General features: G+C 32.2%; 1 protein-coding gene across 2 annotated transcripts; it reads right to left on the bottom strand.

The window, feature by feature from the left end:
* Positions 1 to 6,236: 6,236 nt before the first annotated feature.
* LOC126886584 (uncharacterized) lies at positions 6,237 to 14,657 on the bottom strand. Of its 2 annotated transcripts, XM_050653536.1 has the most exons (8): positions 14,152 to 14,657; positions 13,745 to 14,047; positions 13,246 to 13,311; positions 12,461 to 12,526; positions 11,841 to 11,909; positions 11,449 to 11,633; positions 10,725 to 10,881; positions 9,908 to 10,394 (listed from the first exon to the last, which is right to left on the bottom strand). In XM_050653536.1, exons 1-8 carry the CDS (start codon positions 14,351 to 14,353, stop codon positions 10,282 to 10,284), a joined length of 1,161 nt encoding a protein of 386 aa, XP_050509493.1. In that variant the 5' UTR covers positions 14,354 to 14,657; the 3' UTR covers positions 9,908 to 10,281. The 2 variants fall into 2 exon arrangements, with proteins under 2 accessions (XP_050509492.1, XP_050509493.1); XM_050653535.1 differs by lacking the exons at positions 11,449 to 11,633; positions 11,841 to 11,909; positions 12,461 to 12,526; ... (1 more) ...; positions 13,745 to 14,047; positions 14,152 to 14,657 and adding an exon at positions 6,237 to 7,882 and having other exon boundaries at positions 8,385 to 10,394; positions 10,725 to 10,873.
* Between the last annotated feature and the right edge of the window lie 2,582 nt (positions 14,658 to 17,239).

Below are 17,239 nucleotides of genomic sequence, written 5' to 3'. Positions count from 1 at the left end.
TTTGAGGAAACGGGATTTTTAGTTTCGTTAGTTCCGTAATAAGGTAAGAGGTGGCATTAGAGTTATGACCGCATTGAAAAATCCAGTGATTAAAGTCGTCAAAACTGTCACTGCAGTCACAGAGGGGGGATGTGGCCAATTTCATCTTATAAAGCTTAGAGTTGACTGCTCCGTGTCCAAAGAGGCACCTAATGTATTTGGTGTTAATTTTTCTATTGGGATGGCTTCTTTTAGCAAGCTTTGTAGAAGGAAGTGTTGGAAAAAGCGTGCAGTACTGAAATGCATTGTTAGATCTAATTGTTGTCCATTTGTCTGCCCATTTAGTTCTTAAGTTTTGCTTACATATAGATAATGCGTCTTGTAGCGTTAATTCGGTGGCTTGTTTACCATCAGTGATAGCTCTTTTTGCCAGTTTGTCAGCTGTTTCGTTTCCCGTTATGGAGGAATGCCCTTTGGCCCATATGAAGAATGTATTTATCTGTTTATAATCTAAGGCTCTTAAGGTTGTCAAAATTTCCACGATTATTGAGTTATTGTATATGGAGGTAACCGGGTACACCAGAGCTGATAAAACAGATTTCGAATCCGATATTATAGCCAAGTTTGACAAGGGTAGCAGTGAATTGTTTGCCCAATCCAAAGCCTTAAATATAGCAAGTGCCTCTGCTGTAAAGATTGTAGAGTTTTTGTTTAGTTTAAACAACAAACTTTCGTTTGTGTTTTCCCTGTACACTGCACATCCTGTTCCAGTAGGGGATTTGGATCCGTCTGTAAAAAATTTATGTACATTACCTAATTTCTCTAATTCTATTTGCATAGATATGTTATTAATTGCTGGGTTATCATTATATTCTGGAAAAATAATATTTGGTTGTGTAAGACATATATCGAATTTAGCCGTGAAGAACGGCAAACCAGAATCATCACGTAGTTCGATGTTTGAGACTGTTGCAAATGCATCAGCTAGAGGGGGACAGTTTCTGTTATGCCAGTATTTATTAGTGTAGCTATATGCAGTTAAGATGCCTAAATTTTTAATAAGGTCGTTGTGTGTAAATCGTTTTTGTTTAACGACGAATTTTTCAGCTAGTAACTGTCGTCGAAGTTGCATGGGGGGTTCGCCACACTCTGCAAGGAGAGCAGCTGTGGGAGTGGATTTAAATGCACCAAGAACAATGCGTAGAGCCTTGAACTGTACCCTATCTATTTGTGAAAGTCTGGAATTAGTGGCTGATCCATACAAGAAACAACCATAATCTAGGATAGATCGAGTGTACGCTCGGTAGAAAATCAAGTTAATGTTAGGGTCAGCGCCCCAATGATATCTGTTAATTGCTCTTAGGATATTAAGACTTTTTTCACTTTTCTTAATGCATCTTGATATGTGATCAGACCAGGTCAGTTTGCAATCAAATGTGATACCCAAATATGTGTATGTTTTGCAAACAGGTATAGTGTGATTTTGAATTGTAAGGCTATTAAGTTCTGGCAATTGGTGTCTGGTAAAAAATACAATAGCAGATTTATGAGGTGATATTTCAAATCCCTGTTCAGGAAAGTATTTAAAGCAGCAATGCACTATATACTTAAGATTACTAACACATTGAGAGTAGTTTTTATGAGTAGTGTATATAGAAAAATCGTCAGCATATTGTAAAATTCTTGCGTTCATACCAAGGTTGTGAACATCGAGGGTATAGATATTAAATAGAAGCGGGCTCAACACCGACCCCTGTGGCAGACCAGAGTTAACCTCTCTAGGACCTAGAGTATTTGTATTGTATTTTATAAAGATCTGTCGTCTGAGGAACATATTAATAAGAACAAATGCAAATTGTGGTGGTATATGGATGTATGTTAACTTTTCATATAAACAATCCAACATCACGCTTTCATAAGCACTAGAGATATCTAAAAATAAGGCAGCTGAATAATGGTTTTCTGAAAAAGCCAACTGAATTTCCGTTGCAAGATTGGCTGCACAGTCGAGAGTACCTTTACCTCGCCGAAAACCAAACTGGGATTGAGGGAGGATGTTATTATTTTCTAACCACCATTCTAATCTGAGTTTGATAATTCTTTCCAAAGTTTTTAATACACAAGACATTAGAGAAATGGGTCGCAGAGCTTTGTTGTCACTGACCTTAGGAATAGGAATAATTAGACACTGTTTTAGTGAGGGGTAATCCGTATCTCCTGAAAGTATATTGTTATATATTTTGCAAAGAAAGTGTTTCGCCGAGTCAGGGAGCTTTTTAATCATGTAATTGATGCCATCTAAGCCTGGAGCAGTAAGTTTTGACGATTTGATATTAAGTTCTAACTCTCTTAGTGTAACTGGGGCTAGAAGAGAATGATCATGATTACTGGTGGGTGTGTAGTGAATGTAAGGACTAACAAAACTTGGAGCTAATTTATGAAAAAGTATTTCCGCCTTATCTTCTTCACATGGTTGGATATCATTTTTCTTCTTTTGAAATCTATTAATCCGGCGCCAAATTTCCGAGGGATTTGAATTCCTATTAAGTTGAGTACAATAGTCTGCCCAAGCCTGTTTGGCTTTCAATTTGAAGGTTCTTTTGCATAGCGCATCTATTTTTTTTACATTGATATAATTTGAAGTTATCATATTGCGCTTGTACGTTTTGTAAGCTTCCTTCCTTTGGGTAACTAACTGTTGACATTCCTCATCCCACCAAGGGGGATGAGGAGCCTTTTTAGGAGAGAAGGGGTAAGTTTTTTTAAGAGCTGAATCCGCCGAGGATGTCATTGAATTGGTGATAAAGTTAATCATTTCGTTAGTATTGTTGAAAAGCGGAATCTCGGAGAAATCTTTATCAATTTTTGTTTGAAACAATGCCCAATCAGCTTCTCGCATAGACCATTTATGAATGGGGGTAATATTAATATTATCAATTCTGAGTTGTTGTAACACAAATGTGATAGCATAATGGTCAGAGCCATACGTATCTGCTTTAACAGACCAAGAGAATTGTGAGCTAAAGTTGGACGAAATGAGGGTAAGATCAACACATGATGGAGGAGAGCCAGGGGCAGATACTCTGGTAGGAGATCCGTCATTTGCAATGATAAAGTTGTCGAAGTATTCTAAAGCTTCCATGAGTATGTTACCGCTATGATCATTGTTTATAGAGCCCCAGGCTCCATGATGGGCGTTAAAGTCGCCACCAATAATAAAATTATGCGGAATTTGTTGAAAAAGAGAAACATAGTCGTTCACTGTGACTGCAATGCTACCTGGACGATAAATACTAACCACAGATATTTTGGTGCCATTGACATCAATATCAATGCCACAAACTTCAATATTTTTATTAAATGTTTGGTTGAATACTATATTATTGTATTTAATATTATTAGAGATAATTATGCTAACACCTCCACCTCGTTTATTACGTCTATCTTTTCTAATAATATTAAATCCCTGTAAGGACATTTCATACTTAGGTTTGTACCAAGTTTCCGAAATAAGAGCTATATCAAAGTGTTCTTCTGTAAAAAGTTGCGTAATAGAGTTTTTATTAGAGTACGCTGATCTAGCGTTCCACTGGACAATTTTTAAACCGGCCATATCAGGTAAAGAAATGTTTAATCACGCTGTTAATTATATTTTCTACATCTTGTATAGAGGGAACTGAACTATTAATCGCAGGGTTTCGAGCAGGAATGTCTGAAAAGAAATTATTGATTGAATCCTTCAAAGTAGTAGCGAATTCATTTTTAAGATGTTCATCGTTATTTTTAGATACATTTTTATTATAGTTTCCGAACTGGAATACGGGGCTAGCACAAAAGCTAAATTCGCTTGGAGCGGTAATAAGCGTAGGAGACGATGGGTGTATTTTTCGTTTTTTTCTAGTAGAAGCTGCAGTATTTGAAATATTTGCAATGGAAGGCAAATGTTTTGATGAGCTTTGAGCAATATTGGAATAGGTATTTGGCCTGGAAACTAATGAAGGGAATTCAGTAGTGGATGACAGTAATGGAGCAAATCTGTTTTTTGAACAATACTAGTGTAGGCAGGATTGTCAATAACTTTTTCGGCCTCTTTGAAAGAAATATTAAGGTGTGCCATTGCTTCCTTAGTTCGTTTTTGTTTTTTATACTCTGAACAATCTCGATTTGTCGAGTTGTGTGAATTAGAGTTACAAAAAATGCAGAAGTTATCACATTGAGTGCATTCGTTATCATTTTCTTTGCCGCAGTTTCGGCATTTCTTTTTTCCTTTACATTGAGATGCAGAGTGACCGTAACGAAGACAATTGTAACACTGCATAACAGGATGAACGTACGTGTCTACAGGACATCTCACTTTATTTATATAAATAAATTGGGGAATTTTGTTCCCTGCAAATGTGACAATTATCATTTGACGGGGGATTTTTTCAATCACTCCGTCTTTTATTACTTTTCGAAACATTCTTTGAACCTTACGAACAGAACACTCTGATTTTATAACTTTAACAAGATCATTTTCAGTCAGATATGTATCGACCGATCTCACAATACCTTTTTTTTCAGTTAAATGTGAGGGGATATAAGCTATCAGTTTATTGTCTTTGAATACCGAATTTTCCACTAATTTGTTCGCAACTAACCCTGAATTAACTTCAATTTTAAGTCTGTTACGACCCACGCTACTAATTTCTAAGATCGATTTTTCGTATTCCGAAAGTGCTAACAGTTTTTCACCAAGTCTCATTGGATGCAATCTTCCCACATTCAAAACTTCGTGTTCCACAAAAATTAAGTACGGACCTGTATCTCTTGACGTAAATCGATTATTAATGGAAATATCGCGTCTGAAAGACTGGTTTGGCTGGTCTAAATTACTTGCTGTTGTTGTTAATGAGCTTTTATTGTTATCATTATCTGCTGGAAAAACTTGATTTTTGTCCCCTGTTGCAATATTATTCTTATCGGCTTCTGTAAATCCACGAAAACCATCCTGATTAATATTTACATTTGAATCGTCGAGTTCCATGCCATCCAGAACCCTGATATCCTCGATTCTTATATTTGAAGATCGCGGCGGCTTCCCGCCGCCAGGTGAAGTTCCCGACATCCGTCCCAGACAGAAGTCGGATTTTTAAGTATAATTTCCCAGAACAAATTAAGTAATGAATCGACTTACTTGTAGAAATCCAAAAAACTTAACCAAATAAATGAGTAAAAGGTAAACAACCCAGGCAACCAAACGACGTTTTTATAACGTCGATAACACGTCATAAAAATGACCAATTGACGTGTCTCAATGACGTAGTAATGACGTTGAAAATCACGTGTATTTGTCTCATCGATTCGACGTCATAACTGTGACGACTTTAAAACGTCATCGTACCTACGTTTTTTTCCACGTCGAAATTGGGACGACTTTTAAACGTCAAAGAGATGACGACTTTTATACGTCAATAAAATCACGTCTTTAATACTTTGAAAAGTGACCCCCTTCAGATGTTTCAAAATAGTATAAAAAATAGGTACCATGAAATCTATAGACCTCTATAGTCCCACGTGTAGAAGATATACTACCACTTGTCTAAGGGTATAGGCGTAAAATGTCGCCTGTCAAAATGTTCAAATGTATTATTTTTACTCTCTTTCTTGGCTTGTTAAATGTATCACTTTTTTCGAATCCTGAGAAAACTAATAGGTAAGCATTTTTGAAAAATTTTAACACAGAAAGATTGCATTATTACCGAGGGCCGAAAATCCCTTAAAATAACCAGTTTCTTTTGAATGAGATCGTTTAAATGAAAAGTCAAACTAAATCTTTTTTTTTTTACCTCTGCAACTTATTAAAATAAACAGAAGTTTTCGGGGCCTTTTAGCCCTCGGTAATAACGTAATCTTTCATTCTGCGTTTAAATTTTTCAAAAATACTCATTAGTTTTCTCAGGATTCGAAAAAAATGAATACATTTAAAACACATTGAACATTTTGACAGGCGACATGTTGAGCCTATTCCCTTAAAATCGCTTGTGCACTAGATTTAGTAGAAAGTAATCGTAACAGAGATTCTGCATAATTGTACTAGGCCTCGCATTGTTCCTCCGAGATGCTGCCTTTAATAGTACATCTGTTCTACTGATTCCTCTCGTGTACAGTGTTCTTACCCACTTTGATAGAGGGAAAGTAGATCAACCGATTTGATTTGGAATGTTCTGAATATTTGCACCTGTAATTTGGAACAATAAAAATGAAAATAACACGAGTAGTTTTAATACAATTTTATTTTTAAATTTCTAAAAACGTACAAAGCATGCCCATATAAGAAAATTAAAGTATAGTCTGTTCGCTAAACTCAGACGCAACTGGCTAGATATTTTAGTCCGTAATTTTGCCAATTTTAGTAAAATTGGCAAAAAATAATTACTAAATAGTTAATAATCACTAAATAGTTTGTAATTTTGCCAATTTTTGCAAAATTGGCAAAATAACAAAAAAATTACCTACTAAAATATCTAGCCAGTTGTGTCTCGAGTTTAGCGAACCGACTATAAGTAAAGGTTCTACAGCTACTAAAAAATAATTTTTTGAAACTCATGATTAAATACATAGTATCCAAATAGTTTAAAATTGAAAAAAAAAAAACAGATATATCCCTATCGCAACTTTTTAAGTTCTACTTAAGTTTTTTTTTCGATTACAACAGCCATATTGCATTTTTTATCTTAATTTTAACTGTAGGAACATCTTGCCAGGAACAATGTACCTATTGTTTCTTTATCAATGTAAAATAGAAAACAATATCAAATTGTATGTAATAATGAAAAAGAAATCCATGCATTCTTAGATAAATATGGGAAAACCAAACATTTTATTGAAGTATTCTTAATTTGGTATATCTTTAAATCAGACAATCCTTTAAAAATGAATATATTAAGAAGAGAAGAATGTATAGGATAATCATAAAGTGATTCGTACATCATAAATTCCTTGCCAATTAAAATATATTCATTTTTATTATTGCTTTGAGTACATATATTGTGAATTTCAATAACAACTCCATTAGGTAACAAACAAAAACAATCTGCTTTGGAGTAAGATTTAACAGAGTCTATGTAAACAAGTTTTTATACTGAAGAACCTTTATTTCTAAATTTAAGGTAAGACCTGTATGAGGCTCACACAAAAACAACTACTAAAAATAATTTTTTGAAACTCATTATTAAATACATAGTATCCAAATAGTTTAAAATTGAAAAAAAAACAGCTATGTCGCTATCGTAACTTTTTAACTTCTAGTCAGTGGCATATTATATTATTTGATATAGAGTATGTATTTAAAAATTGGATGAAGTTTCAGATTTTTCATAACCATTTGTTAAATAATTTTTACTATTACTTAAAAGACATTGGTAAGTTACGAAATAGACATGCACTTACGCTGTTTTTTTTTTTCAATTACAACAGCCATATTGAATTTTTTATCTTAATTTTAACTGGAGGAACATCTTGCCAGGAACAATGTACCTATTGTTTCTGTATAAATGTAAAACAGAAAACAATATCAAATTGTATGTAATAATGGAAAAGAAATCCATGCATTCTTGGATAAATATGAGAAAATCAAACATTTTATTGGAGTATTCTTAATTTGGTATATCTTTAAATCAGACAATTCTTTCAAAATGAATATATTAAGAAGAGAAGAATGTATAGGATAATCATAAAGTGATTCGTAAATCATAAATTCCTTGCCAATTAAAATATATTCATTTTTATTATTACTTTGAGTACATATATTGTGAATTTCAATAACAACTCCATTAAGTAACAAACAAAAACAATCTGCTCTGGAGTAAGATTTAACGGAGAGTACAAAGTCTTTGTAAACAAGTTTTTTATACTGAAGAACCTTTATTTCTAAATTTAAAGTAAGACCTGTATGAGGCTCACACAAAAACAGCTACTAAAAAATAATTTTTTGAAACTCATGATTAAATACATAGTATCCAAATAGTTTACAATGTACCTATTGTTTCTTTATAAATGTAAAATAGAAAACAATATCAAATTGTATGTAATAATAGAAAAGAAATCCATGCATTCTTAGATAAATATGGGAAAACCAAACATTTTATTGGAGTATTCTTAATTTGGTATATCTTTAAATCAGACAATTCTTTCAAAATGAATATATTAAGAAGAGACGAACGTATAGGATAATCATAAAGTGATTCGTAAATCATAAATTCCTTGCCAATTAAAATATATTCATTTTTATTATTACTTTGAGTACATATATTGTGAATTTCAATAACAACTCCATTAGGTAACAAACAAAAACAATCTGCTTTAGAGTAAGATTTAACAGAGAGTTCAAAGTCTTTGTAAACAAGTTTTTTATACTGAAGAACCTTTATTTTTAAATTCAAGATAGGACCTGTATGATGCTCATACAAAAACTCAAGAGACTTTTTCTCTATAATCGTTTTTACTACAAGATTTGCTTCAACTAAACGATTATATATTTGATGTAAAGGTCGGTTTGAATTTCTTATTAATTTTTTAATCTGGCCTAAATAATTTTCAAACGGAAATGATGAGAAATTATCTAGAGCTCCAAAATTCTCAACATCATCTGTAAGATGAATTAAAATATGAATATTATATATTAAGTACTCCAATCCATATATATTTTCACAATGAGAGACAAATGTATCAAGTAATGATCTTGGCAATTCAGTTCCAAAATTTTTAATAAATTTAGAAGAAACAAGTATAAAAATTCCACAATGCAAAAGTAAAAAATGCTCATAAATACGCTTGTCAATAACATCTCTTAAAACAAATGGGCCTAAATATAACAAAAATGTTCTGAATTCTGTTGCTTTCCAACGAGCCAACTCTGAAAGTTGTCTTGGTTTTCTGTTGATCTCAACAGGGATGTACTCTTTTAAAGAAATTAATGTTTCAGATAACATTTGTACCTGTCTAGCTGACAGTCTCACGGATAGTTTACCAGAAATCCAGGAATTTAACAATTTACGCATGACTCCTAAGCAAACTGCATGCATATAGTCTATAGCGAAAAGTGTTACCATACCAATTTGCAATTCAGCAAGAGGTGAAATACCATGATGATGATTTTCATCCTGCAAGAGTCTAAATGTAGTATCATTTCGTTTAGTAGCCTTGCGATTTTGAAGAATAACTCTCTTATTAACATATGTACCTTCTTCTATACATTTATCACATGAAGAGTATCCTCCGTGAGACTTTATACATTTTATATATGCCTTAGCAGGAGAATCGCATACAAAACTATGAATTTGAATGGAATACGTTAAACTCTCATATGTAAGGCCATTGTCAAGCAAATCTTTAAGATCAATAATAAAATTTTTCAAATATATATTTAGAGGATTTGGTTTGCCAGATCCGCAATATATACTTACAACAAATGGTGGTATATTAAAATTTTTAATCAAACATAAAATTGTCCAAAAGTTTGTATTTGAACTATGAAAAATAGGAAGACCATCTACATTGAAACTCAACAAAAGTGTATCTTCATTTCTAAATGACTCGTTAGATGCCAAAATTTGGAGCAAAGTATTTTTTAAATTAAAGTGTACTAGTTCACCCTTATCAAGTTGTATTTTTGGTAACGATCTTGGAGTTTTCAGAAGTGTTCGGGCATCTAATGGCAACGTTGGATAATCTTCATGTAATATATGCAAGAGATCTGTAACTGCAGAATGTGACACATTATTGGTAACAGCCCAATTTTGCAGTTTTTCTTGAATTGTTGGTTTATCATTTTTATCAAAATTATTAACATTAGCTAGGTTTGTATTGCTACAAGATTGTGAGCTGTCACCAAAATCGAATGGTTTTTCAGGAATTAAAATATCAGCAAATGAATTATCTTCTTCCTGGTTTTCATGGGTAAAAGACAGATTGTCACCTACATCAGATGCCTGTTGAATTTCTGTCAAATTTTGACCTATGCAATTGACCTCAGTATTTACATTGTTTTCAGAATTTTGATTACTATAGGACACATTAACCTTTTTAAGTTCGTTTTCAACTATTTTTTTTATTTTACGGTCAAGGTGACGTTGACTAATTACAGTCTTCAATTTAGATTTGTTGTACATTATTATTTTGTTGTGTCAACCCAGTTAAACTAATATAAAAAATTCAAAATAAGTACCAGTATACCTAGTACAATCAAACAAGTATAAACAATAATTAATTTCAAAACTTACACTATACTATCATTAAGTATATACACTATGCTACCATATTTCAAACCTTCTTTAACTGAAGTCTGGTCCGTTGTGGAGCATGTTTGAGCCAGTTTTTTATGGCCAGTTCAATTTCCACTGTGGTGGCATTAATAATTTTGGATTTAACTATTTCTAAAACAATATATAAAAAAAAATTAAATAGTCAACTAAGTAAATGCAAAAAAATATCAGTTATTCTTAACCCTCCAATGCACATAACTGCCTTGAGGCAAAATTTATTCAAATTCATATTTGCTTTCACATGGGAAATTCTAATTTTATACCTATTGGAAAATGTCTGAAGGTTTGCTTGTCCCATATGATATAAATGTCCTAAGCGTTGTATTAGTCACCAGAAAAAGCAGTCTCAATTGTATAGCAGAAATTTGCACTATTGCAACAAAAATTAATTCATTAGAGGGTTGAAGGTCATATTTTTGTATATACCTAAATATTACTTACGGACAATTATGCCTTTCAGTTTTAAATCACCAAAGGCAAACTTATTCCTTCCTTTAAAATTGTAGTGTGTTGCCAGATCATCAGTTAATAATGCTTTTAGTATTTTGTTTGTTTTGGTAACAATGCCTTCTCCACCCAATGAAGACAGGTAAGCAACCTATAATAAATTTGACAGATCTAAAGATACACTGAAAATACAAATATACTAAATTCGCTAATCTGAGACCCAACTGTCTAGTTATTTTAGTAACTTTTTATTTGGGAAGTTAGGTTGCTAGACGTGGCTGGAAATTACTACACAACCAAACGTAAGTGCTCATAGCCAATATTATTAATAGTACACAGAGATAAATGACATAAACCTTAGATCAACCAATAATTATTTATTTAAACCATTATAATGTATTGATAACAAATGAGAACACTATTTATTGTACAAAATAAAAATATTTTGAAGAAATAAATTTCACAAAATTTAATGAGCTTAGTAGGTATACACTCGCACTATTTCCAATAATTCTTTTTTAATGAAAGATTAAGTTGATTTGAGCAGTTAACAGTGTAAGCAAAGAATATAGACATAATATAGGGCTACACATTCTTTGGTGTAAGGTAGGAATTTTTATGTTGTATGTTTCCTACTCTGAATATGTCAAAATGAATCTCAGCTGAGCGAATTCAGCATACATATTTTGTTTTTAGGCAATGAAAGTAAAATACTTACCAATAAGTTTGCTTTATTACTATTTGCAATGTCTTCTTCCAGCGACATAAATTCTTCTATGGTTTTAGCTGGCAATTTGTTGCTGAAACTCTCCGGAATTTGATGTTGAGCATTTCTTTCTCTTAAAATTCCAAGAATCTGGCTGTTTTGCTCTCTAATTTTAATTGAAATAGTCATCAAAGCAGCTAAAAAATGTTTAGTTTAAAATAATTGTATTAACTCCTTGGCTGCGTTCAGAAACATTTATAAACTTACGTTAAGTGCGTTACAAGACATATATGTCCCATATACCAAATATGACACTTGTGTTATGACAGCCAACCGTTAACATAGTACAAGGCATATTTGTCCCATAACGCAGCCAAGGTGTTAAAATTAAAAAAAAAACTTACCAATATCATGTCTTAAGTTTTGAATACTATCAGGAATGTTGCTGGTTGACAATTCAATATTTTGTTGTCCTTAAAACAAAAAACAAATACAGAAATGTGCATTTGCCATTGATGAATTACTTTATATAATTATTTTAATATGCCTAATAATAAATCTAGGGTGCGCAGTAAAAAGATATGTCAAAAATGGTCAAAATATCACTTGTGCCGAAAAAGACTACAACGGACTATATCGTTACCTTGGATCAATAGAACAAGTCAATATGGCAATATAAAATAAATAAAATTATTTGACTGTAGATATGCGAATTAGTTATTGTTTTTTGCTTCTTCTGAAAAGTTGACGAAATTGACTTATGCTTGGTTTCATATTAAAGTTCAAGTGGACTTTAAATTTAAAGTTGACTTTAACAATGCAATTTTTATAGTTAAAGTCAACTTCAAATTTAAAGTTCACTTAACCTTTATTATGAAATCGGGCGTTTCACTTCTTTTACCGAGCACGCTAGAAATAATATTACCTATAATAATTTATAATCACTGATGAATAACCAAATATCCTAGCTACTTTGAGATTGCTTTATTATAAAACTATTATGAAATTTAAAAAAATAACTTACCAACATCATATCTTGTGGTCCGAACAGTATCAAGGATGTTACTTGTTGATTCAATATTTTCTTGTCCTTAAAACAAAAAACAAATACAGAAATGTGAATTTGCCACTGATGAATTACTTTTATATCATAAATATTTATGGTCAAAATATCACTTGTGCCGAAAAAGACTATAAGGGACTATATTGTTATACCTTATTCCACGAACATACGCCTGTTTTGGATTACTTCGAAAACGAATATTTTACTGTGCAAAATAAGAAGAACGAAAGTAAATTGCAAATTACATTGTTGTTTATTGGAATAATTATTAGCGCCATTTACTTTCGTACTTCTTATGTTGCACAATAAAATATTCGTTGTCGAAGTAATCCAAAAGAGGCGTATGTTCGTGGAATGGCCCATACCTTGGATCAATAGAACAAGTCAATATGGCAATATAAAATAAATAAAATTATTTGACTGTAGATATGCGAATTAGTTATCATTTTTTGCTTCTCCTGAAAAGTTGACGAAATTGACTTATACCCAGTTTCATAATAAAGTTCACGTGGACTTTAAATTTAAAGTTGACTTTAACAATGCAATTCTTATAGTTAAAGTCAACTTCAAATTTAAAGTTCACTTGAACTTTATTATGAAATCGGGCATTACACTTCTTTTACTGAGCATGCTAGAAATAATATTACCTATAATAATTTATAATCACTGATGAATAACCAAATATCCTAGCTGCTTTGAGATTGCTTTATTATAAAACTATTATGAAATTTAAAAAAATAACTTACCAACATCGTATCTTGTGCTCCGAACAGTATCAAGGATGTTGCTTGTTGATTCAAAATTTTCTTGTCCTTAAAACAAAAAACAAATACTGAAATGTGAATTTGCCACTGTATATAATAAATAATTTATAATCATTTTAATAAATATAATAATATATAACTTTTAATCACTGATGAATAGCCTGATAAAGTTGGTTAGCTAAACTCAGACACAACTGGCTGGTGATTTTAGTAAGTAATTTTGCCAATTTGGTAAAATTGGCAAAAAATAATTAGTAATAATAATAGTCAGTAATTTTGCTAATTTTGGCAAAATTGCCCAAAAACAAAAAAAAAATACCTACCAAAATCACTAGCCAGTTGTGTCTGAGTTTAGCTAAATGACTATATCCTGGTTACTTTTACATTGCTTTATTACATATTATAAGTATTGGTAATTCTAAAGCTGAAAAGCTATAGGAAAACAAGTATTTTGTGTAATATGTATTACAATGTTACTTACTATTGTTAATTAATTCCTCAAAATTTATTTTCATCGAGGGCGAGGGCACATCGAGTTCATCTTCACTATCATACAGACGAGCGGGGGTAAGTAGTCTTTTGCGGGGACGTATGTCTTTCTCCACGTGTTTCTCCACAGACCGTTTTAAAGGACGAGCCAGCTCTTCCTCATCCTCATCAGTGTCGCAAAAACGAACTGGGCGAAATCTTTTGCGAGAACGTTTAACCTCTTCCTCTGCAGCAGATTCTAAATTTGAATATTCTTCTGCTAGGGACTCTTTTTGAAGAGCTTTTTGAAGGTTATCTAAAAATAAATGCAAGCATTTTTTTACTAAAAACCATAACTCACACAGAAACGTGATGTTTGCCTAGGTTACATATGAATCTATTATAGGATTATAGTTTTACCTGTTTTATAAAGGCATCTTTTTACTGGAAACAGTGACCACGTGCTTAGATTTACTGCTTCTTTCCTGCTTAGTGCGCGGTGAAATAAGAATTTCTCTTCGTATGGCGGCCAATAAACTTCATTTTTATCAGGGGTTAACCATTCTTCTAAGACGGTACCGACACTACCGTCTTCAAACTCTACAATCATGTATTTTTCCATATTTACAAAATAAATGAAGACAGAAAACCAGTGGTGTCATGGTGTGGGAACGCGTGGGAACGCCGTTCCCGCACTGGTTAAGAAAAGAAAAAAAAATAATAGAGAATTTAGGTTTTGTAAACAAAAATTAGCAGTGCGTTCCGGCACTGCGTTCCCGCACTGCTAATTTTGCCATGACACCACTGCAGAAAACCACAAAGATCGTTAAAATAACTGTTGATGCTGATGCTTCAAATAAATTTTATGAACAAAACAAAAACAAAACACAAAACTTTACAGCCAACGCCCACGCTCCCGCGCTGTCTTCTGTCTTGTCACTCTTGTCATAGACATTTTCATTGTTGCCATCTACAGCTATCAGTCATAGGCCATTATAGTTACTACAATACTGCCACCTACAAATCTTTTTCAATAATCCATACAGTCATGATGAACGTAGAATGTACGTATCTAATACATTATAATACTTACGTAATTAACGATAACGTATATAAAACGTTTAAAAAACGTGATATAAAAAGACGTCGCTGAAGCGACCAAAAAATAACGTCTAGTTGACGTTATATGACGTCATCTGGTTGCGTGGGAAACTGTGTGTTTTTTGCGGCAATTAGTGAATCGACTTTTAAATCAAACACGTCTAATCACTAACGCCCGGTTTCATAATCAACTTAAAGTGAACATTAACTAAAGTCCACTTTAACGTTGACATTTACCCATATGAATTGCATTGACAAGGGTACCAACCTAAAACTTAATGTCCACTTTAACTGATTATGAAACCGGGCGTAAGAGATTTGATAGACGACTGTATATATATATATATATATATATAAAACAAATGAAATAGAGAATGTGGAAAAATCCCCTTACGAATAACTCACACATCCACTATTTCTGGCTATATATATATATATATATATATATATATATATATATATATATATATATATATATATATATATATATATATATATATATATATATATATATATATATATATATATATATATATCCAGAAATACTGGATATTAGTGACTGTCGATATAAACAAACAACTAGTTTATTAGGGTTGCAGTCAGAAGGTTGGCCAGGATGTTAAAGAAACACTCTTTTGACTTTTTGTCTAGCTTTCGGAATTGTTTTATTCCTTTTTCAAGACTCTGTAATATAGATAAAAAGAAATATATAAATTTTTATAAAATATCACAATTCGTCAGTACAACTTACTAGTCGTTGAGATTATTTAAAAGCTTTATGACCCTCAACAATACTAACACAAACATAGAATACAGAAAATAATGGACAAAATACATTCTAAAATTTGGTAAGGATGGTAAATTTTTTTATATTTATTCTATGACATCTTTTGATGGTGTGTTTTAACTCTGATACATAGAGAACAGAAAGAAAAAACAATCAGATTAAAATGTAATTAGGTGTTCTTAATATTGTATTTATTTTCAAAAAACCAAGAGGCCCATACTGGGTAATTTTTATTTTTACATCTGTCTTAATGGTATGCAACCTGTTATGCACACAGATGTATTGTGTAGTGCATATGTATAAGAAATATTTATTTTATTTGATGTTTTTCCAGTAAGTAACAATAAATATTGCTCAGTTTATCTATGTCAGACTTTTTATTTATGCAAGACGTACTGGATTTTATCAAACACATTTCCAAGAAAACACGTTTTGAATGGTTTGTTTCTTTGGCCAAAATACATGAATCTTCGAAATTAAACTCATGTTTCAAAGTTAATGCATGTTCTGTAAGTGCACATGCATTTATTTTATTGGTTTTTATATCACTACGATGTGAGATCACCCTACTGTGGAAATTGCGAGATGTTTCCCCGATGTATACGTTGTTACAATTGAAACACGGTATAGAATAAACAACATTCGAAGACTCCTGTCGTGTGAAGGGATCCTTTGTTTTTGAGTATAACTTAGATAGTGTTTTCACGTTCCTAGTTGAAATTTTTAAGCCATTAACATTTTTGAAAATGTTAATTAGCTTAGGTGTCAGAACTGGAATGTAGGGCAAGGAACCAAAAGTTATTTTAGGTGGTATTACTGATCTGTTGTCGCTGTCTGTCAATGTCAATTGTCGGACCTCATTATTATGAAAATTTTGTTTACCAGAAAATTGAGAAGGAAAAGGAGAACCGAAAATAAGTTTATTTAAAAGCCCTATGGGATATGAGTTCTCTAGTAGTATAGATCTCAACTTTTTTAGTCCCTTGTCCCTGAACTCAATGTGCGACAAGTTTGTAACCCTACTTTTTAAGGCCAAAACCAAGTTTGTTTTCATCCTAGATGGATGTTGAGAATGAAAATTTATGAAACGGTTACTAAAACAAGGCTTACGATACCACTCCGTCCTCAGAATGCCATCACTGCCACAATGAATAAGCATGTCCAAAAAAGGAATCATACTATCAGCCTCCCTCTCAACTGTAAACTTTAAGTGTTCACATTGGGCGTTGAAGGTGTTTAAAACATCAGATACTTTGTTTTCAGGGACCGACAAAATCAAATCATCTACATATTGCTTAATAAAAGGTATGTGAAACGGTATCTTTTCTTTACAAGTTGTTATAAGTTCATCCAAAACAAAGTTACATAGGATGGGGGATATTTTGCTGCCCATTGGAGTGCCAAAGATTTGTTTATAAAAATTACCATTGAACAAAAAGATGTTGCGAGTCAAATATGAACGTTAAGATTCTTATGAAATCCTCTAAACTGATCTTGGTATGTGGAGAAATGCTGTTCCAGAACAATGTTAAAGTTCCGAATAATTATATATTGATTAGTTTAGATGTTGTGTCACTGTTTACAAACTTACCACTAGATGCTATCCTTAACAGCATCAAA

The sequence above is a fragment of the Diabrotica virgifera genome, chromosome 6 (assembly GCF_917563875.1).
Source record: "Diabrotica virgifera virgifera chromosome 6, PGI_DIABVI_V3a".
In the NCBI taxonomy this organism is placed as follows: domain Eukaryota; kingdom Metazoa; phylum Arthropoda; class Insecta; order Coleoptera; family Chrysomelidae; genus Diabrotica; species Diabrotica virgifera.
The sequence above is the reverse complement of the archived record's forward strand: the minus strand, read 5'-3'. Positions and strand labels throughout refer to the sequence as shown.

Bases quoted from the DNA above. Each gene is read 5' to 3' on its own strand.
- LOC126886584 (XM_050653535.1), bottom strand. From the start codon at position 10,130: ATGTACAACAAATCTAAATTGAAGACTGTAATTAGTCAACGTCACCTT. The intron at 7,883-8,384 runs GTTCTTCAGTAT...TTAGAAATAAAG, and splicing joins TCTTGAATTTAAAAATAAAG to GTTCTTCAGTATAAAAAACT.